Consider the following 26,230-nt stretch of genomic DNA (forward strand, 5'->3'; position numbering starts at 1 on the left):
GTTTTGAGAGTAGAAAGCATTCGATTATAACCCATCAGAGCAGAAAATGCGTGCTTCTCTGAACAAATTTGCATGGCTGTAGATTGGTACTTTACAAAGAGTCCAAGAGACCCTTGTGGTTACTCATTACAGAAAAAAAAAAACTTAGTAGGGCTCTGTCAAACATGGCTCCTGTTGTACATATTTGTATTTGGAAAGGGTGGTGGGGCAGTAGATTAGCAGTGTAGAAATGCCACTGCAGTGGTTGTATGTGTATTTTATCTACACAATGACTAGGCTACCTCTACCGTGAAGTATTTTCCATTACGTTTGCCAAATGAGAAAAAAACCAACTCATTTTTAGGGGCTTTGTTGTAAAATTCATGGCTCTTACACATGGCCATAAATTGTGTAATGTTTAACTGTTCCAATGGAGAAGGTTAGTTTAATGTACAGTGATAAAGCATTACTTTTTCCCAACTTTATTAGACAACGTGCTGTGAATACACCCTGGTGTAGCTTTCCTGTCTGTCTGTGGCCACTGTGACCTCTCTGATTAACTCAGTCAACTCATAATTCTATTCAAACATTAACTTCAGGTTTAATGACAGAGACGCACGCGTGATTAAAAGCCTCCAGGTCCAGTGGTTTGGATTAGTTTAGTCTTGCTGTAGCAGGATGGAGGGTTAGATGGGTCAACAGGGTAGCCATCTGGACCACGCTATAAGCGGAGCCTGAATTAAATCACCCACTGCCCAGGAATAGCACAAACGTCAGTGTTTGTTTGACTTGGTTAAGAGGCAAACGGTTTGTAAATTGGCTCTAATTTGTGGCAATTTAATTCCTCCTACACTGTGCTAGGCTGATTCTACTAAATGGTCAAACAAGACCTGGATAGCAGATTGTTGCTCAGATGGAATAGATGCTCTTCGTTCCTATTTTCTTTTTGTTGTATTTTTTTAGTAGTAGAAGCAGTGGTAGCATTAATAGAGGTGGTAATATGTTTATAGGTGCAATACATGAGTTACTTATTCGCCCATATCACAAAATGAACATAATAAATCTGTGGGAAATCTATAAATTCCCTGCAGATTAGAGAATTATTACCAATGACTCAATCATTACTTGGCCAAGTACAGAAATTTCAAACTTTCAAAATCCATTATGCAGCGTTTTGGCAATTCAAGATACTGTGTAGTGGTAGGAGGTAAGGCTTTGCTGAAAATTATGAATCTTTGCATTATTTCTGAATGAATCCCTTCTGTTCCCAGGAAGGATATAAGCCACACCCCTGCCACACCATGCTGTCCTCTAATCAAATTGATCACCCACTGTCTCCCAGCCTCATAATGACAGATGGGAAGAATCCAACCAGGTGTGCGGTGTGCACTTTAGGACATCCTCAGACCTCAGCTTCAGTTCTCAGACATCAGACAAAGCGGCATCGTTCCTGAGACTTAAAGGCTTCAAGTCTCAGTAAAAAATGTCAAGTCTTAGGTCTAGTACAAACTGGACATCAAACAAACCGGCCTCAGACAAAAACTCCCTCAGATCAAATGGCCTCAGGAGAACAACCTCAGACAAAAAAAAAGTCCTGGTATCTTTTTTATTTTATTTTAATTTATTTTGAGAAAACCAAACACCTCCTCTCTTATTTTTTATTTGAATTAGAAAGTAAATCCACCAAGTAGCGTCAACAGGTAACTTCCATATAGTAACCTTGCACCAGGAGGAAACAACCTGGTAGTACTTTCACAAATCATTGTGATTACACAAGAAAGGGTATTAGAAAGCATTATCTGCTTTTTTAGCATTTGTTTATGTGCTTAAAGTGTTATGCTGGGAGCTGTTTTGACCCAATATGGAAGTAAATGGAGAGATAGAAATGTAGTACTCTGGATTAGCAGTCCAAGGGAGCACAGAGCAACTAATGAGGATATTTCACCACCACATGGACTCAAACAGCACCCAGGTAAGTATAAAACCCAACACTCTCCCAAAGTTAAGTTTTGCTTTAAGGCTTCAACCCCAGCTGCAGTCTGTCCAGCCATGAGCATTTATTCATAGCACATTTGCAGTAATAGCTCCATTATACCTGACCTTAGTTTAAGCTTGGTGCATGGCCAAAAATGCAATAACTGTGGTCTGCTTTCAAAAGAAACATTTTGTAGTTATAATGGCAATTTGCTTGCTGCTACTTTATGTTGTCAGCTAGCATGCTATAAATAACAATACTGTTAGTTTTAACATTACAAACCAATATACTCCTTTTTCACTTCAGTCCATGCTGCCCAGACTGGAGTTCTCACCCATCTATTTCACCCTGTTGGCTGCATTCCTTTGATTTTGCGTCTTTTCATGTTGCCTCTAAAACAAAGTCTACACACTGTGTCTGAACACTGTGGGATGATGTGGCATGGTTGGCAGTTTTACAGCCTTTCCTGCCAGGAAAGTTCACTGACACAACACCAGGCACCTAGGAGACAGTCACATAATGATACTGCAATACCCAGTCAAAAGGCAAGATAACAATGACAAGATTAAATCTACTTAAATCTAGTCATGTGTGGACACTATAAAGCCAGAGCCACACATACATGCCAAACATAGCCCTTTATAATTGTCCTTAAACTGATTACCACTTTGCACAAGAATACCATGCGACTAATAATCAGGGCACAAGATAATGTGCTCTGCTGCTCTGTGGCAGAGGGAAACCAGATGATAGGTCTCTGTCAACACAAGCATGTGAGTCCCAGTAATGTACTCCTGCTCTGGGACCAGGCCATGATAAACCTACATTCAAACAATCCTAGCTACTGGGAAGCTGACATCCGCATGAGAAAGGTACCACCCCTGTCCTTCCCCGTCCATTATCTGAACTGTTCTTTCTTTTGATCAGTATTTTTTACTTCTTTACTTCTTGACTTTGCCCTTAAGAAGTGCACCCACCCTCAATAATACTTCTACTGCAATCTTTGTTACAGTTCTAATATCTGTCATAGCTATGAAAACCATAGGCGACACACTGGTTTAGTGTGAGGGTTTGGGGATGCTAGTGACACCACAAACTAAAAACTCACCAGTTCCCATAAAGTTTGGCCCAAAGTTCTAACATTTCACCAATGTAGTTGCCATGACATTAAAGATATGTGGTGATTTCCACAGTTCCAACATTGAGCATGATTTACTGAAGATGAGAACAAAAAACATCAAATGTCCCTCATGTTTGAGTTGATGTTGTGGATGCTGTATTTAGCCTCTAACAATATGAGCACATTTAAGCAGGTTTTTAAATTCCAACAGTAATATACCGTGATACAAAGAACGTGGGTGATGTATTTTCCCTATTCCCAAAATACATTTCAATTTGGAAAAGTGATAGGCCTATATGACACAACTCTAACGGCACCATTATGGGAAATCAGTTAAACTCAGTTGGTAACATTCTTGCAAAATTGCTTAACTTGTTTGGTTCTCAAGTTACTGCAAATTTGAATCCGCTAAGCTCAGAATCTTTTACTTTAGTGAAGATGTTAACATGCTTCCTGGCCTGCATATATGACAAGCAAAGGCATGAAAAGGGGGATGACAGCAGACAAGCAATAATTAGCCACCGAGGAGTCAAACTGTCAATAACTGAGAAGAGGAATCTAGAAAAGTCAGTTTCAACCCATCCCCCCTTTCTATGTTTGGCTCGAAGTCATATCAGTCAAGTCAACATCTCTCCTTTGACCAGCTTTACTGTGGTGAATAGTTCAGCAGCCAGCGAGTCATTTCAAAGGGTTAGATACGGACGCCAAATTAAAAGGTCTGCGTTCTCAGGGAGGAATTTACCAGGGTATTGCCTTCATCAGCCAAATGGACTGGCTCAAATGGAGGCCAGTAGAATGAGATGATGGGTAATTGTATGGCCATAAACCACGGGTGCTAATCTTGAGTCTGAGTCTACACCATCAACCCCCACCCTGAGAGCCACACCTACACAGGCAGACGAGAAGCTTACACCCTGTCAGCCGGCTCAAATCCTCTGGGACTGGAGCTTCAATAGGTTGTGCAAACTTGCCATGCATGCCTGGCTGCCCTTCAGTGATGGCTTACAGTGCTTCAGAGGAGGAGGATAAAAATCAACTGTCTAGTCAACACACCTCCAATCAGCCAAGCATTTTATATTACCGTCACCACTCCCCTCCAATTTGGCCTTTGTCACAGTGAATATCTGAGATAACCGACATCAAAACCAGCAAAGACAACAGGCCTCACAAGTCCTGTCAAGATCTGCCTCTGACTTGCTAGCACTTTCGAGACACAAAGGCAATCGTCTGCAGGGGAAATGGATGCAGTTTTCAAAATACTTTACAACATTGGGATAGGCTATTTGTGTGCACATGCTAAAGAACAATTTTCGCTCGTTTTTTGATGAAAGCAAACATTGTAATTTTAAAAACCAAACATTAAATTATAACATTCAGCTTTTTGCTGCTGTTTTGATTGGGATTCCCTGGAAGAGGAGATATTGCATCTCAGTGGGACCCTCCTGGTTAAATCAAACGACCAAATGAATAAATAAATAAATAAATTCTAACGGATAGGTGGTTAGCCATCCGTGATGACCCATCGCACAATTATGACCCTCCCATAAGAAATCACAAGGCAGAAAAAAGGGATAGTGGGATGCATAAACGGCAATGCCACTGAAATGTGGTGTTCCTATGTTCTCTGCAAACACCCAGAGGACAGTTGGGGCTGTATTAGTGAAAATCTGTCACACATCGCCTCAAAGAAAACAGAACTGTCTCTCCCACTTGTGAATCTGCAATGTCATGTACAGCTTCAAAGTGTGTGAACTCAACAGCAATGAGAGGGGGTGAGAATGACGCTACTGTAGGACTGATTTTAAGGGCATGATGTGTCATTTCTTTAACTAAGTGCTTCTCTAATTTAAACAAACAAAACATAATTAGCTGCTTAAATCCCAAGAGCCTGTTTGCTTTGAAAAATTTCATTGAGCCTCTAAAAATTATTCACTTTATTTCTCTGTATTTTTTTCTTTTTTTTTTAAGTTTGTGGTCATTTTTAATTTTTTTTAAATATATAATTATAAAGAATTTTCATGTATTTTTTTTTTCTTGTGACTTTTTCCTCATTTCTTGCTAATTTTCAGGTAATTTCTTGCTCATTTCCTCATTGCAATTTTTTCTCCCATGTTGTTGAAAGGAATCTAATCACATTCTCCTGATATGTAACTCAGACGTGGCTTTTTGCTAAATTGGGGCATCAATTATGAAAGTTGTATTCAACAAAGCCACAGATTAGAAACGACTAATACAAGTATTTACAGGCTACACAATCAGCTATTTCAACACACCCTTTACATAAGTCGTCCAACGAATGTGCGCTGGTCCTAACACCTACTTACTGAGGTTCCCAAACCCTCCCGGCTAACAAGCCACAGCATGCCTCCACTGTGTGCCATTAAAGCATATTAAGGCACTTCAATTGAATGAGAGGGAGCCCTTCAGTGTGAGAAAAAAAAGAAGGCTCACATCCCTGTCACAAGATGGAGGGCGGATAATGAGGGTCTCGCTCTTTGATGCTCTACCAATGAGCCAACACTGAATGGGACGCCTCATTTGTAAAGTGTTAGCGGGGGTGGCTATAGTGACATTAAAAACATTACATGACACCCAGACTTAAAAAGAAGCATCCACACTGGATATCTGAGCCGTTCTTCAACAATAAAGGCAGCTCTGGAATGGTTATGGATTCAGTTGGGTGAAGAAAAACAGGCCTGCGCTGCGACCACAAACAGCAAAGGCAACGAACTGCAACGAAATGTAAAGTGGAAATAGAAAAACTCGGCTGAGTGATAGCTCTTTTGTTCATTGGGCAGCTTTGTTTTTTCTAAAGTCTAAGAATTTAAACCCCACGTTTCCCAACTTTCTCCACACTCTTACAGTATCTCAAAGTCAAAATATAATGTTTGACTTCGAGATACATGTTAATTTATTTACACATGTATGTTTGTGACTTAAACATAGTACTGGAAGACCTTTGAGAAGTTTGTGTCCATCAGAAGAAAAGATGATTTCCAGGCAAATGGTGGTTCCTTCATTTACAATCATGGGAATTGAGGAACTGAGTCCTTAATTATTAAAAAGTTTCAACACCAGTTTTTTCAGAATTCACATAGACTCTTCTTTCAAAAAAAAAAAAAAAAAAAGAAAAATACCTCAGGCGACAAAAAGGAAGTCAGAAAATAGGTACATAAGCCTACATTTTCCTGTAAACCTGTCTCCTGAGAGCCGTCACTCCCTGCCCTGTTAAGGCCTCTTAAATGAAGTGTGGAGCTCCTATAAATGTTGCTTTATAATTAAGAAGACATGCTTGCGTCACTTTTTTTCCCTTCTACTCATGTTTTTTTTTTTTTTTTTTCCAAGTCTTTTGGGAAATCAACACGAGCCTGTGATTCCTGTGGAAAGTAACATTCCACCAAATACACACACAAGAACACTGCAGCCGACAGATTTTCACACAGACTGTCCCAGATCGCCCTGGCAACCCCCAAACCACCGTAAGATAAACCAATAACGAAACTCTGTAACTAATTTCAGGTATTTTTAATCTTTCCAGAAGGGTCATCGTCTCATTTAAGGTAGCTAGACTGTAAGACTTCTTTCAAGTTCCCTGGTATATTCTGGTACTGTAAACAGAGGGTCTCATTTACATTAGGGAAATCATTTATTGGACTTTTGTGATTACTGGGTTTATGGGCTTTGGGATTATGCCAATATAAAACAAGAACAGGTACTGATACCCTTTTTTGTGGAATAACAATTGCTTGCAAACGTACTATCAGGTAGTTTCTTCCTGGTGCAAGGCCGTGTGAAAGTCTCCTGTAGACGCTACTTACCGGATCTACTTTCCAACTCAAACAGGTAAAGAACAAAAGAGCCGTTCATTTGCTTAAAAAAAAAAAAGCGTACCGGCATTTGTTGTGTTTTATATTGGCATAATCTGCTCTGTTCATGTTCATTTTACTATTTTGGGAGCTGTTTTGCTATGGAAGTGAAAGACTTCTACCTGCTAAAGTGAAATCTCACTAAATGACCCAGATTACATGATATAAATGGTGAACTGACTGACTGCTAGTGGGCTAAAAATTGGGTGGGAATGGATTAGGAGTGGTGACCTAACGTAAACCGGACCCTAATCTTAATCATAAACACAAATCCTAATCCAAAACTAATGGAGCTTTTCACTGACTGTTGGACCCGCCTGCTTCTGAACTGGAGCTTCCCTCCTTCATGCTGAATACCGTCCATTACAACCAACATGGCTGCTCATGAGAAGAAAGAAAAACACTGAACTACAGATAATGCTTGATTGAATTTGGATGTGTTCTAAAAAAAAAAAAAATCTATTTTATTGTGATGTCATATATGGATATTTTGACAACTTAAAGATTTCGGATCTTCTCTGGGATTCCGACTTGGAGCGCCGGCTTAACTTGACATTCCTAACATTCCTTTGCACTTTTCCATGTAGGAAGTCAGATTCATCCCGGTTCCAAGTTCAACAGAGAGCCCCATAACCCCCTGGAAGAGGTGAGCTCCATCAAAATGTCCTCACTCTGAAGATCTACTGTAAAACTCAATCTGGTTCTCACAAGGATAGAAGTACAAGAACACACACACACACACACACACACAAACCACAAACACAACCACGTTCCTATGGCTGGGGAGTGTGTAAATCTCACCCTTGCTTTTCAGGCATCTGTGTGGGATGAAGCCAGCTGGATGTGGGCCAATGCAAGCTCTGGCAAATAAGTCAGCAGTCTAAGTGCTACTACGCTCTGTGCAAAGGGTCAAACAAAGTGTGCCGTGATGCCTTCTCTGGCAGACGTACAAGAGCTGGATGATGCAAAGGCGGGAGTGTTTCCAGCACGCTGCGATGACGAATCCTGCTGTTTTCCTTCCCCAAGGCATGCTGGTGCCCCTTCAAACCCTTCTAAAACCAGATGCAGCTACTACTGGCTCAAGCTACTGCGTGTAAACATACACACAGCGCATTGCAAGAGGCTGTGTTTGGGTGATAGACAGTAGACCACACAGCACACAAAGCGAGTTTCTAGCTCCATTTTGTGCCTATAATCGGAAACAGGTTTGCGTAGTCAAAATTAAAGAGGGCACTATGGATAAAAATCAATCCGTGTTTTCAGGAAAGTATTAATTTCCTCTCTTTTTAAATTAGATTTTAGGAAAGAGACACAAAAAAATCTGTCAATTTGTGTTAAGTAAGCTTTGTTAAAGAACCTCTCACCTAGATACTAAAAAAGCCAACTTCAGTGACCATGTGTATCTGAGATTATCACCCTTTTTATTTTGGAGGTGATGAGAAAGGCGCATGGCAGCTGGAAGTGGCAAACAGTCAGCAGGACAAACCGTGAGGGGATGAGAAGTTAACATGTCAACGTTGCTTGATGGCATATCAGTGAAGGTGGCAGTTCTGAACATGTGCCTGTGCCTGCATGCATGTGTGTGTGTGTGTGTGTGTGTGTGTGTGTGTGTGTGCGTGTGTTTGGGCTTTCACAACAGCCAGCCACACTCCTATACCAATACCAGTGCATAAGCAGACAGAAATGTAAGTTTAAAAGCATGCAAAAAAAAAAAATAATAATAATAATACACACAAAAATACACAAAACTATACAACTTAGGTAAAAAAAAAAAAAAAAAAAACGTCCGAAGATTGGATTCATGCAAATCTAACAGGACTTCTACTGGAAAGCTGTTGGATTCAAAATCCCTAGTGGACCATGCTCAGTTCTATTAGGACTCCTAATATCAAAGATGATGTATGGAATTCAGATTAGAAATCCATTAACTGTTCCTAAAGGTTATAGATTCAGCAACATGCTTCAACACTAGTAAACCACCTGTAGTATGTTCATTAAGCTGCTGCTGAACTGACACAAATGCCTGTGGCAGTAACCTTTCTATGCCAACTATAAGCTGAGCTCCTGATTTTTCCTGTTCACATTACTCCACAATTCAGATTCGGACAGGAAGCGTTTGTGGCCGCTGAGCAGAACATCCCTGTTTCCTTAAGATAAGTCATGCCATTTTATAACCCAGCGTGGTCTGAGTTTGGGTTTGGTCGTTGCATTCTTTGTGATAAGTGGGCTTAATCCTTTGTTGTGAGTTAGCATAGCAGGCCTTGCTAAGTGTACATTAGCGATGACGTTAGTTGTTAAAGGGATAGTTCACCCATTATGTCACTTCCTAGCTGTTGTGTAGGACAGTGGTGGTGCTATCTTCCCCTCATTGTTACTGAGTGCTGGATACCGGCTGGATGCTCCAAATGCTAACTGTTAGCCTCCTGCCACTGAGGTGGACTTCCCCCCAGCTAACATTCTTTAAAATCAAAAGTCTGGCATTGCTTATGTGTGGCAGAATCTTTGCAACATGGCTATATAAAGGTGTCTAAGCTGTCCTTGCTGGTTCTCAGTTACAGTGGCTGGCGGGTGCCTGAAAGTGCAGAAGTTTCTCCAGATGTTACTAACAAGGAAAACACAGTCAGACAGTAATGTGACCAAAACTATCGTCCTTGTGCACTCACTAGTCATATGCACATTTTTGCACTTTCAGAAAGTGATACATGTGAACCTTAATTGAGAGGATTATGTTGGTTATTTTTCAGAATGCTAGCCGGAGGGAAGTCCACCTCAATGGCAGGAGGCTAACAGTTAGCATGTGGAGCATCCAGCCAGTATCCAGCACTCAGTAACAATGAGAGGAAGAGAGCACCACTACTGTCACATTTCAAAAATAGGTGGAGTATCCCTTTAATTGGTAGTTAGTATTATGGGTGATTTGTATCATGATTTTTATAGTTTGCTCAGACACGGCAGGCTAATGCTAGACTAGTCTAGACTCTTACTTGTTTAATTTGGTGTGGATGTGTCTAACATTTCAACTGTTGAGGATGTATGCCGTAAATCCTAATACACACACACACACACACACACACACACACACATACACACAAAGCCTCTAGTCAATATTAGTGAACACACAAGGCTGGCCGGGAGCAGAGTTAAGTCTTAGCCTCCTCACAAACAAAGGATAGCGAGAGAAAAAGTGAGAGATGTTTCCTCCTTCAGCTGTAGGATGTGGACTCCCGGTGCCTCATTAACTTCTCCAGCAGAGAAGGGGAGCTTTGCCAAATCAACAGCCCGTCCCTCTGTGTGCTGGCCTTTTATGGGGCCTGACAGGCCGACTCCAAATGGCTGCCATTCCCATAATACCTTTGTTTTTATAGGGCAGCCAACAAACATTACCCCCGGCCAGCACACAAGAGCCCCACCACTTTCCTGAGCCAACTAGCTGGCTAGCCTGACCCTTAGTGATTACACTATGGCTCCATGAGCGCTGGTTAGCTGCACAGCCTTCAGAGATTGCTTTATTAGCTTTTTCCATAATGAATCTTCCTATATACTTGTCAGCGGCCAGTGGGCTCATAACCCATGTGGTTGTTCAAGAGGTTGGAGAATGTAGCCGCCCCAAAGCACGTGGTTAGCATTGTTTGCTTTGTAGGACAGAGAGTCAAAATGTTTCTGTCACACCAATATAGCCCCAGGTTATTTTGCATGCTTATGTCTGTAGTACACTACAACAGCTAAATGGCCACTGAATGCATAGAATCTACATAATGTATCAAATCAACCATCAAATCAGATTTCCATCAAAACAGAAAGATTAAAATCCTTTACATTGATTGGCTAAAAGAACAAATTTATGTTTCCACACTGAGTCTCAGCTAGAAGGGTTTGTACATTTCAGTCCCCTCGCTTGTTGTCAAGCCGTGCACCAGTTCCTCTGCTGGTGAAGATTTTAATTGGATTACCATAACCTAATTCATCTAACAGATGGATGCAAATCAGGCCATAAATCAAGTGACACAAAACAAGGGCTAAATGGCAGGAAATCACTGGCCTGAGCCATTTATATTTGAACAACTTTCTCTGCGCTGTAAAAAGCCATATATCACATCCCGCAGCAAGTCCTCCATGAAAACACAAACCGCTCCGCTTTTCTTGTTTTTTTTGCACGGCTCGAGGAAAAGTGGAATGCAAAACGTGAGAAAAGAGGATCAGAAGATGTGGATAAGCAGGATGGAGGATGGGGGAGGGGAGCTGACCACGGGAGGAGGGGGAATAGTAAATTTATGGCTCAAACTGCCACATCATCACAGAGAGCTGGTATTTCCTGCCAGGACTCGAGGCAGGTCAGGCCACTGTTGTGTAAGCAGATGGCCAGATACCACTGCAAATTCTATCTGTACTGAGCACTGCAACCCCCCCCCAACAAAATACACACACACACACACATACACAGAGAGAGAGAGACACATACATAAAAGGGCTTATTTACAACCAACTAAAATAATAGTGCGGAAGGCAGATATGCTAACTTGAGACTTTTTCAGCATTTATATTCCAATGTGTTATCACAAGTGAGATATCATTGTAATGTGTCGGCCCACTTGGAAACGGTTACACCCAAGCTGTTACTGTTGCACAGAAGTGCTGATAATGAACAACTGAGGTGCATACTGGGCTTCTTCATTCCCTCTCTATCTGATAGGCTGTGCCGCGGTTTAGGTTGGTGACAAAACCAAACTGGAATTTAGCCAAGCAGCTGCCCACACTGTTGAAAAGAGTCAGCTGTTTTCAAGTGATCTGAGAAAATTGCAGAGACAGTACAATGTGTTTGAGAAAATTCTGCTCCTTTGAGGGGAACATGTCCTCCTAAGGCAAACGCTGGTCTGGGTGGGCTTCAGCCTGCTCTGTAGACCTTGTCAAGCTTGCTTAAAGGTAGAATGAGTAGGATTTGTTGGCTTTGCGTTGGAAATGCAACATTCAAAGTTTGCCCCTCCTCCCCCCAGCTGAGCTAACAGCTGGCAGTGAGTTTTTTTCATTTCCTAGGATGGCAACAGAATGAAATGACTATCCAAAATGTAAAACCTCTCAAAACAAAAAAACAAATTCAGGCCAATAAACAAAACTCATCCTGAGTTTTGTCCGCTTGGCATTCCGCATCACTGAAATTCCTGTTTTTCTTGGCGCTGTGTCCACCATTTTCAGAGCTTCCTCCTCACTGGATGCCATGCTAAAGCTACACACCCGCTGCCCTAAGGCCAGCATCCAGAGGGGCAGGGTCTCTGCAGACACACACACCAACACACACTTCATGTGGCCCAGACGTGATGATTGAGAGGGGTTATTTCAATATCAATCTATATGTTGTTTTTCATTCTGCCTTGAACTCTTTGAAACCTGTGTGCAGGCTATTATTGGGAAAGGTTTTATTTCACCCTCTTAACAAAATTCACTTTCATAATTTTTGGACAATTACCTGTTCTTTTGTCTAATTTTATGATATATTTTTGTATTTTTTTTTCTAATTTTTGGGTCATTTTCTGGTAATTTTCTTGTAACTTTACTAATTTGCCAATTTTGCAATATATTGGGTCATTTCATGTTGATTTGCTCATCTGTTTTTAGGGTTAGGGTTAAATTTTTTTTTTTTTTTTTTTTTTTAAAGAGAGCAAGTGAATTTGCTCAGGTTTCAAAGGATTAAAACTACTAAAGAAACTTGATCCATATAATACAGTTTCCTTGTAATTTTTTTTAATAATATGTTTTTGCTAATTTCAGCTTTTTAAAAATTATTTATTTATTTATTTAATTTACAAATTATCTGGTTATTTTCTTGTATTTTTTCTATTATTATTATTATTATTATCATTAATAGTAGTAATAATAGAAGTAGTAGTAATAGTAGTAGTATGTTTTTTTTTTTTTTAAACTTATTTCCTAATTACCCTTTTCCCATGTTTTTGAAAGAATTTAATCAAGTTTCTAATGGTTTAAGAAAAGATACAAGAAAAAAGTTCAAACATAGAACAGTTGTAGATTAACATCCACTTTTGTTTCTCTGCTATTAATTATTTATAACTAATCCACCACCTTTATTTCAACTAAATACGTAAGTAAGTAATTGAATAAGTAAATAAGTAGAATACAGTATGTCACTATCCAGTCCATATGAAGCTGACCTGTGGGGCTTCTGGTGCTGCCACTGGCAGAGCTGAAATGGGATGTAGGATTACTATGGCAAGCTGATAAGCTGCCATGAGGTGATAATAACCATATGGAGGGATCTAAGGTCTGACCTCCAGGCATACTTCAGCACACTACAACTAGTCATCTCTCTCTGTTTTAGAGTCAGGTCCTTCATAAAGACTGAAGGTAAATGCTTCTACAGGTTAGGGGAAAAAAGTTTGGTTTATATGGAATGTTCCAGAAACTACTAATTTTGTTGACTGAAACTATGACAAAAAACTTTTCTCCAGGAGAAAAACTAAACAAAAACCGAAAAAGAATGTAATGAACTGAAAAATGATACAACGAAAGGACTATGGCAAAATACAGACATTACTACGGACAAAATACAGCTCATGATGTCAGTTTGGAAGGGAACAGATACATGAGCAAACTTTGCTTTTGTCAGTGCAGTACAAAAACAAACCCACAAAAAACATAAAACATAAGAAGGAAGGTAGATCAATCTATGTATAAAGATTACAAACACATTAATGGGGGAATACATAAAGGAAAAAAATGTGAAAAATTACATTAATTATGATTAAAAACTGTTCGATTAAAACACTGGTTTTCATCCACCAAAAACCACTGACATGTTTATAGACTAAAACTAGAGAGACTAAAATTCAAATGACTAAAATGTGACTACAACTAAAATGCTTTTTTTTGTCAAATGATTAAGACTTAAAGCAAACTGGCTGTCAAAATGAACACTGCTAGAGACAAAGTGACCATGTCCACCCCACCCTTTGTATATATGGTCACAGCCTCATGTACCCAATCACTAATCTGTTGTTTTAATCTGATGTTGATCCCCTGGGTGATCTCTGACCAAGTTAGGTATCTAGAAGCGCTAAGCAGTATTCCGTCAGGCAGGGGCTTGCAAGTAGGTCAGAGGCCGTTAAATTGTGCTTATGCCAAACAGAAACAAAGTGTCAGCAAGCCCATGTTAGATTTCACAGGCGTACATGCTGATTAAAGAGGATCACATTACACGGGCCGCATTCTTAAAGCTACAGTGGTGGCAGAGAAAAAATGATTCCATTCCTTACTGTGTGAAATACAGCCACAACAACTTTGAAATGGCTCTTTAATTTAATCCTGTGAAATGCTTCAGTTCTCTATTCTGCTTCTGTCTGTGCTCAAATAAAAATGTTATATTGTTATTGGTGCTGGCTCACATACCCACCACTGAAATTTGTATGAAGCCCTTGGCTGGCCCTCATGTTGTGCACACAGAGAAATAACAGTTCCAAAAAGGTTCTTTACTTGACTGCGTGGTTCCACGAAGAACCATCAGCTACTAAAGAACCACTTCATTTAGTGGATAATGGCTGAAACTGAAAAGGGTTCTTCATTGAACCAACTGGCTCCAACATCTTTTTGGTTAAAGTTCTTTAAATAGCCAACTGACCACCACTTCAAAGAACATTTTTGATGTGAATTTGATGGCCCTTTGCGGATTCTTTGAAGAATCATTTTTAAGAAATGGCTCTTTAGACAGCCATGATCTGAAAGGTTCTTTGTGTAACCAGAAGTGGTTCTCCTAAAGCAACTATTTTCCCCTTCCAGTTGACAGCATTATTGTTTCCTTAAAAAACGAGAATAACTGCCATCTTCATGTATCTGTTCTCTTCTCTTTTCTTTGAGGAACCTCAAAGAACCAGCAGTAGTCTGAATGGTTCATTGAGGAGCCATAAAATGGCATCACTCTGAAGAACCATTTCTGGTTCCAATTGTCACCTTTTTTCTATGTGTACAAATGGCAGTTATGTTGGATGCTCCTAAAATGACTCTATTTTTTTTTTTAATCTAATTCCAAGATGTATATTTCAAATAGAAATACTAAACTGTGCAAATAAGACAGCTTCGGAGCTGCTGTAAGGTTTATTTTGTCACTTTGACGGAGCTAGACTCATGACACTGGAGTAGTTCTACTGGAGCATCAAGTCTTCCAAAAATACAATCAGAGCGAGGTAAAACTCCCCTCTTTCAATGCACCTTGGGTCATGTAACAAACTGCAAAATAACTTAAATCTGGTAACATCACTCCCTTTAAATACATTTAAATACATTTATTATTTTTAATATTTTAATGGAAACTTGCTCCTGTTTCAGATTGCCCTGACCTGGCATTGGATAAATAGAAATAAATGAATATTTTTTTTTTTTCAGAAGTATTAAGTGATAAGTGATTGACACTGGCTACTTGTGTAATTGCTGTTTTTGCACAATCAAAAGAATCTAAATCAAAGCCAAGACAAGCCCTGTGGATTCAGCAAGACAGATGGAGGAGCACACAACAGCATCACCTTTTTTCCTTTGTCTGTTATAAATTTGTATTTGTTAGAAAGTGCTGCCTGAAGATGGGCCCACCCCAGCCGCTTTCCCCTCCCGTTTTCTCACAAAATCTGTGGGCCTTCTTGACACCAAAACACAAGGGCACTTTTTGTAAGTGCTGACTCCCTCGCAAATTATATAGGTCTCCCTTGGCTTTTATTCCAATGAGGTCAATATTGATTTTTCATCCCCATGTGAGCAGAGCTGAATAATCTTTTCCATGTCCACTCCTTACCGTACTGTCAGACGCCCTGATAGGACTGGAGATAAAAACAGTAAGGAAAACAGCTCCACTAGCATCGTTTGGTGTCGTTCAGAAGAAAATGCTTCCTATGCACTGATAGAATTGGCTGTCTTTGAGAGGCACTATGAATAATAGCCTCTCATGTCTTTGCAAAGACCAAGCAATAACTGAGGAACAAGTGACGAATGCATCACCAATGTTTGTTTAGTATCTCTGGATCCAGTTTGGAGATTTCTTTTTTCCCAAGAACCGCCAGATTTCCTTCTTGATTTCCTTCTTAGCTGTGGGCAAATCAAAGTGACCAACTTATTTCCCCTGGCCCCCTGCCAAGCTTGCCATAAATTAAACTCCCTTGTAGCACCAGGAGCCTTCCTCTGTTTATACAATATGTTTTCTCTAGCAATCTCAACAAAGAGAGGAAGTACCACTGTTTCCTTTTTCGCACCAAGGAATCCATAAGCACATTAGCAACTATATCTTGTTTGTATTGATTTCAGCTACACTTCAGCCTGAATTTACTGATTGCTTCCTTGACCCCTGTGAACAAAGAATACGCCTCAGAGGGAATTTCTCAATATCACTGTTAAAATGACATCAGTTCTGTGTTTTCATGGTATTAATCAACTATTCATGTCCATCTTATGAGTTTTTCTTTCTTTTGTCTTTGACTTACTTATTGCTGTCCTTCCGGGCTTCCATTGCTTATATCAAGGTGTTCACAGCAAGCCTGGACAAAGAAGCATATCTACTAAAGTCAAAGCATTTTCCATGTGCCCATAAGCTCTGGATTTCTTATTGGAGCTTTTAATAAATAAAAGGACACATGAGAGTTGTATTCATTTTCAGCAGGGGCACGCAAGGGTGCATCGCGATCTATTTACATTCAACCAACATGACACAGGAGCTGGTGTCATTGAAAGTTAGCATGGAGGGGACTTAAATAGTCTGTTTCATAAAGAACGTTGTAAGGAACGAAATCACTTTTTATCCAAGTGTTTCTTGAGAAATCTGATTGTGAACTTAAGCCACAATCACAACAGTGTACAATAAGGAGCGCCGTTCTATGGAAAAATGCTTGGCGCAAAGCCCTGAATGCCTTTTTTTTTTTTTTTTTTTTTTTTTTACAGATGAAGCACACTGGAAGGTAATCTTTTTCAAGTCATTGTTCTATGAAGGTCAGGTTACACATTCCACTAGATATTGTGACAGTCGGCAATATAATGGCAAGGTGAACGTTTTAGTCTCTGCTCAATACGGTTCTTTCAAAACTGTCGAAAATCGTCTCTTTGCGTCAGCAGGAGGGTGTTCAGATGATAGCAAGTCAGTGACTGTCGTTTACCTTCAAAGTATTGACTGGCATCTAAAAGGGCCTCAGTAATGTCCTGGAGACCTGATGAATGTGTCATTTATTTGAAACATACAATTTTTTTTTATGACACACTCACCACAGCACACCATTGATAATGTTGAATTAACAGCCCAAGGCAGTAAGCTTTCATGATTGTGAACGGTACCCGCCACTGCCTGATGCAGTGAGCATTTTCCATCTACCACCTTACTGATGGGTTGAAACTCAATTCGCAGGACAGAGCAGATAATTGACCAAGGGCTCCCATCAACACCTATTGCTAATTACTTAACATGGACACATGCGTCGCATCTCATTTCCACCCTACTTTCACATTTAGTGCGGCGCCTCTCAGCCGTGTGCTATCTGTGCCTCGCATGTCTGCAGCTTTCCATTCCAGCCAAAACCTACAAAAGCTGATATCACTGATTAGCACGCCTTCAACCATCCAAAATCCATAGATTGTGAGATATTCCATCATAAATCTGCGGTCTTGGTTTGTTGATGGAGCTGGTCAATGAAACTGGCGGAACCGTTCGAACAGTTTGATAGCTGCCACTGAACTCTTAACAAAGTTGTTGTCGTTCTAAACAAAATGGTAAGGCATCATTTCCTCACAATAGAAAACTTCCCATGATGAAGTAAATGGGTAGGTGAGAATGAGTGTGTGAATGTGCTTGTTTGTATGTCTGCCCTGTGATGGACTGGCGGCCTGTCCAGGGTGTTTCCCCTGCCTTCCCCCCAATGAGCGCTGGGATAGACTCCAGCACCCCCGCAACCCTAACTACCGGATACGTGGTTTGGAAAGTGAATGAATGAATGAATGAATGAAGTAAATGGATGTACGGATGAATATGTGGGATTTATGGCTGAAGAAAATGTTTTAAGTTACAGCATACTCCTCAAGTGATCCCTAGATTAAAGTAAATCAATTTAGTTGCTCTGTGCTCAGCAGGGGAGAGCACAGAGCACAAATCCAACACACTGTATTTGTGTCTCTCCATGGTGTTAACAAAATAACCCTTTTTGTGCATAACCTAATAGAAACAAAGTGGATTGTGTCAATATATAAAAAAAGAAGTCCCAGTACCTATTTTTTGAGAAAATTAAACAGCTCTTTTCTTGTTATTTTCCTATTTTGATTAGAAAGTAGATCAGGCAGGTAGCGTCAGCAGGAATCTTCCACATAGTAACCTTGCACCAGGAAGAAACAACCTGATAGAACTTTCACAAATAATTGTAATTACATGAAAATACTGGGTACTGCCACTAGGACTTGTTTTTTTATGGTTCCATGCTTTGTCCATGCTCATTTATGTACTTAAGGTGTTATATTTGGAGTTGTCTTGCTATGGAAGTGAATGGAGAGAGAGACATACAGTATTGTGGATGAGCAGCCCAGGAGAGCACAGAGTGAATAATGAGCCTGAAAGATTTCAGCACCATGTGGACTCATATCACATCCGGGGAACTATACAACCCAACACTCTACCAAAGCTCAATTTTGCTTTAATGTGCGATGGTGTTGCAGAGGATTTGCCAACAGCTCAGAGTAGCAAGGCGGAACTGCAACACAGCAGACGGACAGCCACAGAGCAAACATGGGTTGCTGTGTTTTCACTTGAAATACCTCATATTTCCCATCTGACCAGATAAATCATCTTTACTGCCAAGCCAGGAGGAAGTCCTCTATATAAACATCTCAAGGATCTTGCACAGGAATTCTCTCACCGATTTCCCTAATAATTTGCTTTCCTGGAACTGTGGCAATGACCAGTAGAGAGTTTGTTTCCACCAGAACATCCTGCATCCAAGTCTTTGGCATTGGTGCATGAGTTAAGCCCTTTTTTTTTTTTAAGACTTAACTGTTTGCTATTTAGAGGAGATGCTCGATGGCATGAAAATGATGAGTTCCTGTGTGGAAGAACTGAATTGTGATGGACTGCAAATGGTTGAAAGAGGATGGAAGTGGATTATGGGAAGTTCCAGGCATGTTTCCTACCCTGCATGGTGTAGTCTCTGATGGCGGTGGAATTCTGCAACAGAAAAGTCTTGGACAGAGACTGGACAGGAACAAACCCTGGACATTTTGACTCATTCTACTGTAGCAAACAGCAGATACAGCCATTATATGGGTAATGACATCACCATTTATGAAATGGGTCAAGTTAACTGTGGGTTATTGAATTAAAACTATTCACATTTGACACAATACAAAAGTGCAACCACTGATTCTGTGTTGAATCTCCACTGATAGAATACATATGCTTTAGGTAATAATAATTTTCCTGGTTTTGTCTCGATCTTTGGTGCTAATTGCTAATCCCTGTGCACATCCCAAAGATCACTTGTAAAACTGCATGGAACTGTCATGTGTTTTTTTTTTCATTTGGTTTCTGTTGATGAAATTTGAGTTTCTCCTCTGTGATCAGCTGTGGTGGCTATCAGTGTTCATGCTAACTACCCAGTTCTTCTGTTTACACCAGTCAAGCTGGATGGGTAAAATCACTTCCTATGTGCAAAAGGACTTTTATAAAAGCTGTTATGTACTGGTTATGGATCAAATCACCTTTGCGGTATGTCAATTTGACAGAGAGGAGCAAAACAGACCTGTATTTATACAAAAAAATGTCACACAGTATTAGTTAAAAAGGTAGCTCCTGTGCCTTTGTAACTGACATGTAACATGACACTATGCTCCTGACGCCACTTTATGGATTGCTGTTGATTAGCTGACTGACTTCGGAAGCGCTCTCAGTGGAGTGTCACCTCACACTTCTCTATCAGCCAGAAAGGGTATTGTCTTTCCAGAAGGCCACGGTGGTGTGAGGGGAGGGGAGGAAACATGACCAGCAGCTATTGTTAGTCTGATACTGCCCTGTCACTCACAGCCAAATGGGGGTGAGGGGCTTCGGTGGCATCTGAGATAGCAAGCCTGTGGAGGAAGATAGGAGTGATAAGGGGTGGAGGGGTTTCAAGTAAGGGAGTGGAGGTACTGACCTCCTGAATCAGAGATGCGGAGCTGCCACTGACACTTGAATTTCCCAGCTTCCTCTCTGCCAGTCCACTGCCTCTGTCTGCCTGAACACATTTCAAAGGGTACAGTTAATTTTCTCCTTCTGAGTGTCACATGGGATATTTTTGAATACAATGTCTCTCCCCACAGGATCTTTTTTTTTTTTTTTTTTTTTGAAAGTTGCAGTGGTGATGCCAGTGTTATCAGATTGTAGGGTTCTCACTGTCTACACAGGAAAAGGAAAACAATGTTTTTAAACTTGCAAGTGATGGGAGAATGGGATTTGCACATTTTGGCCTGACCATGAGAAAATAGGTCTTAAGGGCACCAGAATTGACAGGATTCATCCCCCTGGGTAGCATGTATGTATTTTCATGTCATGACAACCATCCCAATACATTTTAAGATATCAAATTTGATTTTTGGCTTAAGAACAGTGATAACGGAAAGGTCACAGCGTCATAAATATCAAGAGGAACCTTCTTTTGCGGAGCATGGACATGTTGCTCCATAGATTGGTAGATATTAAATTTGACATTCTGGCCTATGGTTGGTACTGACAATAAGTGATAGTGACCAAAACTAACAGTGTTCATTTGCTGGGAAGCATTAGTAGGCACAGCAAATTCCTTGGTTGTCCGTCCATTACATTCAGAGATATGTTGTGTACAAGTTAGGCTACACGTTTGGCCTGAGTGGGTGGTGGTCATGAATTCACAAAAGTTGACAGGGTTCATCTTCTGGGTAGCATGTGCTGTTCAAATTGCATGCCAACCCAACATATTTTCACATGTCAAAGTCGACAATGTGGCCAGAGCAAAGGTTATAGGGTCACCACAAAGAAAGTGAACTTTCCTTTGGGAAGTTTGAATGTGCTCGCCAAATTTCATGGCAGTGCAGCCAAAATTCCACGTTGGCATTTTTCAAAAGTTGCAATTTAAGTGACCATCTTTGCAGGACCAGGAGGCCGAAACAGAACAAAAAGGTTGTTTTTTCACAAAAAAAACTGGCATAGCCTTGACATTGATCTCATATTGTCTTTGCAGCAGGGAGGCTTTAACAACCACAAGAGGCCCGGCATTAATGACTATGTCTGACACAATCAAAAGAAAAGAGTTGTGTTTGATACATCAGATTAACTTGTTGGAGGAAAATCATACAACATAATACAATATAATTTATTTGGTATGTAAATGTTTGGATGTTGTTATGAAATATGAACGCCTCCTGTTGCTAATTGGCTGGAATAGTGTTGTGTGGCCCGGTCCGAGCCACTGTGTTTGTTTCCCCTAAAACACAAAATGACTGCAAAAATTCTGTGGTCTCCTTCATGCAAAAGCCCATGCAAATGACTTGAATGTTAGTCGGCTTTACAGCAGGATGAGTGATTACAGATGAGGGAACTGAGCGTCGTGCAATTTTTAAGAACAAAACATTTGCATTGGGATGCAAAACAACACCCTTTGTCTCCTCTGTCGGGATATGGCCTAACCATGCGTTCCGTAAACTCTCCTTTCAGTCTTTTTCCACAATCTCGTTCTCACTGTAATGACTGTGGTTTCTCTTTAATCGTCCTCTAAACCTGGCCCCCCGTACGGCTTCTCTTTCAAATCTCACCACTTAGCAGGATGCTCATGTCAACCTGTGACCTGAGGTATTATGAAAATAAACGCCCTGGTCAGCGGGATTAACAAAGGGGTTAATTTAATTATGTTCCAGCTGATCTTTGGAGCCCCTCACCCTGGACAGATCAGATGGGACAGCTCCAGATTACCCTCAATCTGGAATTCTGCGCAGAGACGCTGAAGTAAGGCTTCGAGGATCAGGGGAACGGCACTAAGCTCCAGGATTCTGCTCTGCTATGTGACATGAGTCAATGTGAGGCTGCTGATACAGAGTGGCCCCTTGGGCAGCCGTAGGAATGTAATGACAGTGTTCACATAAACACACGCGCACATTCTTACACAACCACATTTATCTATGACATGAGGGGCAACAGATGTAACTGGTGTGTCTATCTCTTTCTGCATGTCTGCCAGCTTGTTGCCATTTTTGCATGTCGCTTTGTGTCCACCCATCCCACCCCGTACCAGTTCATATTCCGATCCCCCACCCCTTAGGTTTCAAATGAACCCTCCAAATTCCCCTGCAACACCTACAATCCATCCAGGACCAAATTAGATATTCATTAACCAGCATTTCTCTGACTCCTGAAATACTCCCCGCGCATAATTCGCTACTCAGGTTGCTGAGGTGCAAGAAGCACTGCGCTCAGCTGGCAGAGCAAACCAATCAGAGACCCGGGGTGAGGGGAGAGCGGAGGTTGATTGGCAAACACTTTAAGTATCAGAGGGGGTGGGCTTAGTAGCAGCTAGGCTAATCCTAGCGAAAGGAATATCTAGTGCCAAGCTGTCGTATTGTATAGTAGAGACGGTCCACGCCAGGAGCTAATGTATGCTGACATGTGGAGCCATGTGCTATCTGGCCTCCCTCTCTATGGGGGGGTCAGCTCTCAGGGAGCTCAGTACCAGTGGTCATACACTGCAAAAACTCAAAATCTTACCAAGATTATTTGTCTTATTTCAAGCCAAAAATGTCTTATTCCTAGTCAAAATATCTCATTACACTTAAAATAAGACATGATCACCTCAAAAGTAACTTGTTTTTAGACAACTGTCTCTTGTTTCAAGTGAACATTTGCTTGAAACAAGTGAAAATTTGCTTGTTTCATTGGCAAAATTTGTTTCTTGTTTCTAGCTAATTTTCACTTATTTCAAGTGAATTTTCACTTTTTCCACTGGCAAATTTTGCCAATGAAACAAGCAAATTTTCACTTGTTTCAAGTGAATTTTTGTCTAAAAACAATTTACTTCTGAGGTGATGATGTCTTATTTTAAGTGTAATGAGATATTTTGACTAGAAATAAGACATTTTTGACTTGAAATGAGACAAATAATCTTGGTAAAATTTTGCGTTTTTGCAGTGTACTTTCTTCATGTAGCGTCAAGCATTTTCAAGTATTATTTATAAAGAATAGATTGACCAGAATATTTAAATAAACATTATTATACTATTAAGTTATTATTTAGTATTATTCTTGAGTACCATCTTCACCATCTGCCAAGGTTTGGGACTTCCCAAAAGTCAATAACTGTAATAAAATGGCGTTTTATGGGCTGCATTGTCTCCAGTAATCCATTCCAGGGGCCCTGCGTGGGCTGTGGTGAAACAGTGTTGTCTGGACCCTGAGGCCAGCCCACCGGCCAGCAAAGTGAAAAGATGCTGCTCGTTGGGACTGAAAGAGCTCCAGCGTCAGTCACGCTTCAAAATGTTAACAATATGTAAGCAAACGTGTTCCTGGCTAAAACTGCGACAGAGCTCAACTTCTCCCTCGAGAAAATGTCCACTTTGGAGCCTCGCAGTGGTAGAAGTGATGTGAGAAAGTCCACATCTGACACCATCACCCGCTACAGCTCAGTGTTAGATTAAGGGGCTTTGTTAGCCCTTACCTTTCCTGATGTAATCCTGGGTGCGCCATGCTAATGACCTAACACGTACTGTTGCTGTGTTTGGGCCGCTGTAGTTGGACCAAACAACCTCCGAGTCCAGAAAGTGCGACAGAACAGCCAATCAGCTCAGAGTTCAGAGTTGGAACCTCGAGCAAGATGGACAGATGATCAATTTGATTAGTTTTTACAGTCACGACAGCTAGGGTTGTAACGTCTTTGCTAATGGTTTTTTATCAATATTTCTATCATATTCTACGCACTGGTGTGCAAGCTGGAAAATGCCACACCAACAGGCAAAGTGTGTTTCCAGGTCACCAAAATACTCTGATCACTGTTTCTGTGACAGGTCCACATCCGTAAAGATACAACAGGATGAATATAGTAAAACAATATCCATCAGACTAACAGTACCTTTAGCAGGCCTGTAGCCTACGTTCATGTATTTATCACAGGCTATCACTGATGACAGCCTGATTTACTTGCAGCCTCTCGCAGGCCACAGAAAAAATCAAAAGGACCGTATTTGGCCCACGGGCTGCAAGTTGAATAGGCCTGTTGTGTGGCGTATGGATTGATGGGATGGCAGCAAACATCTCAAAGGTGCTGTCGTACAAGAATCCATTCAGCAGAAAGGTCTGCTACACTTCAATGCACAAGAGAGACCTTGACACACAAACAGACTTTTATGGCAGCGGTCTAATCTGCTGGCTTGGCGTTTGCCTATCAGTGATTACTCATATCTTGTTAGCGCAGAGCGGGTACCCATGGGTGGCACATGCAAATCTGCAGGCATCGACTGTCCAGCTTTTGATTACAAACACACGGTGGGGAAAAAATGCTGAATCGCCAGTATACCAAGACCACCGAGGCAAATGAGGCTGAAGGTTGAATATATTGAAGAATCAGGGAATTTCCCCCTTGGGTGTGTTATCTGTCCATTTGAAGGGAGCTCTCGCCAGCTGAGAGCTGCTCTTAATGCAGCTCCTAGTTTAACCCTTTCAAACCTGAGCAAATTCACTTCATTTCTTTCCAAAAATGGAAGAAGAAAATGTGATTAGTAAATTGCCGAAAGACTAAATACTAGAAGACTAAATTTAAAAAAAAAAAAAAAAAGCCAAACAATTTAAAGAAAATTGGCAAAAATATGGAAAAATACAATTTACAAGAAAACTATATTTCTAATAAAATTATATATTCCATCACATTAGTGATGCTGGATTGATGTCAGGTATCTTGTTTTTAAATGCTTTAAAAGCTGAGCAAATTCACTTGATTTCAGTCAACAGCATGGGAAAAAATTAGCTTTGAATGATGAGCAAATTAGCAAGAAATGGCACATACATTTTACAAGATATTTGTAAAACGTTATTTAAAAAATGCCAGATAATTACCCAAAATTTGCAAAAATAAATAAATAAATTAATTAATTAATTAAAATAAAAAAAAGAAAGAAATTCAGAAGGAATATGAGACCATTTTTTTAACGAATAAAATAAAATAACCTAAGAAATTAAATAAAAACACAACATGACACTATTTATAATGATTATAATTATATATTTAAAACTGAATTACAAGAAAAATACCATAAAATGACCACAAAAAAAAGTGAAGGTGAAATAAAACCTTTCAAGATAAAAGCCCCCCCATCAGCCCATGGTTTCAAACGATTAAAGAGAGTCTAGCTGTTAATAGTGGTAAGTTATTTCTGTTATATGAGTACGTTTTCATACTGTGTGCATTTTTTCTTGAGCAAATGAAGTGGCTATTTAACAACCAAGTGTTAAAGCAGTCAGGTACAGTAAGCTACGGGAGGAGGGCCCGGTCCAGACCCCATAACTCAGAAGACCTCTGTGGGCCCCATAACTAATGATGTAAAGCATTTCATTGCACCACATTCCAAAACCACATTCCCGCCACAATAACTATGACATGGTGTTCAAACAATGTGGGATGTAAAGAAATACTACAATAAACACATCGAATCCTAAGATAATGGAACACCATGTTCACTGCAAATGTCTCCTCAACAAAATGGTGATGGAAACACGGAGCCACAGGCGGCGATGAGGCAATGTTTGCCCAGGAGTCCGATCTCGTAAACATGAGGGGGGCTTTTGCAAGCAGCTGCAGGAATTCCAGGCCGGTGCGATTAAAAAAGTAACACCCACACTGAGGGCAGGGAGGGTGTTTGAACAAGTCGGCCCTGCCTGCGCTTTAATGAAAAGAGAGGAACCATTTGCAGAGAAAACATCTCAATGGTGCATTGTGCCAAGCCCACTTTGCACCGGCCACTCCTGTCTCGCTCAAGTTATCGATTCAAAATGAAAGGAGAGAAAACGTCCCGGCAGCTTACTTTCACCCCTAGCACTGTGGTGGCTCCACAGAGAGGCGCAAGGAGGTGGGAGGCTGGGGCAAACGCTGTTATACAACACTGACACACACACACACACACACACACACACACACACCCTTCAAATCTACCTGCACTTCCTTGATCACTGTTTGTCTTTTTACAACCAGTATTAATTTTGCTGACCAAAACTACAACTAACAGTATGTTTTAACCACACTTTTCCGAGCACGAGACAAAATCTAAACAAAAATGAGCTTTACTGAC

The 26,230-nt window shown here is 40.6% G+C and overlaps 1 protein-coding gene across 2 annotated transcripts in view; it reads right to left on the reverse strand.

Moving 5' to 3' along the window:
* Positions 1-26,230, reverse strand: part of arid3c (AT rich interactive domain 3C (BRIGHT-like)) — an 80,310-nt gene that overhangs the window by 45,333 nt on the left and 8,747 nt on the right. The window contains exon 3 of one of the 2 annotated variants that reach the window (XM_030061190.1): positions 20,086-20,166. The exons of the other annotated variant lie outside the window; for it this stretch is intronic. Coding sequence (XP_029917050.1) covers positions 20,086-20,166 — 81 coding nt within the window. The remainder of the gene's footprint in view (positions 1-20,085; positions 20,167-26,230) is intronic. 2 annotated transcript variants of the gene reach the window in all.

The sequence above is a fragment of the Myripristis murdjan genome, chromosome 9, assembly GCF_902150065.1.
Source record: "Myripristis murdjan chromosome 9, fMyrMur1.1, whole genome shotgun sequence".
Taxonomy (NCBI): domain Eukaryota; kingdom Metazoa; phylum Chordata; class Actinopteri; order Holocentriformes; family Holocentridae; genus Myripristis; species Myripristis murdjan.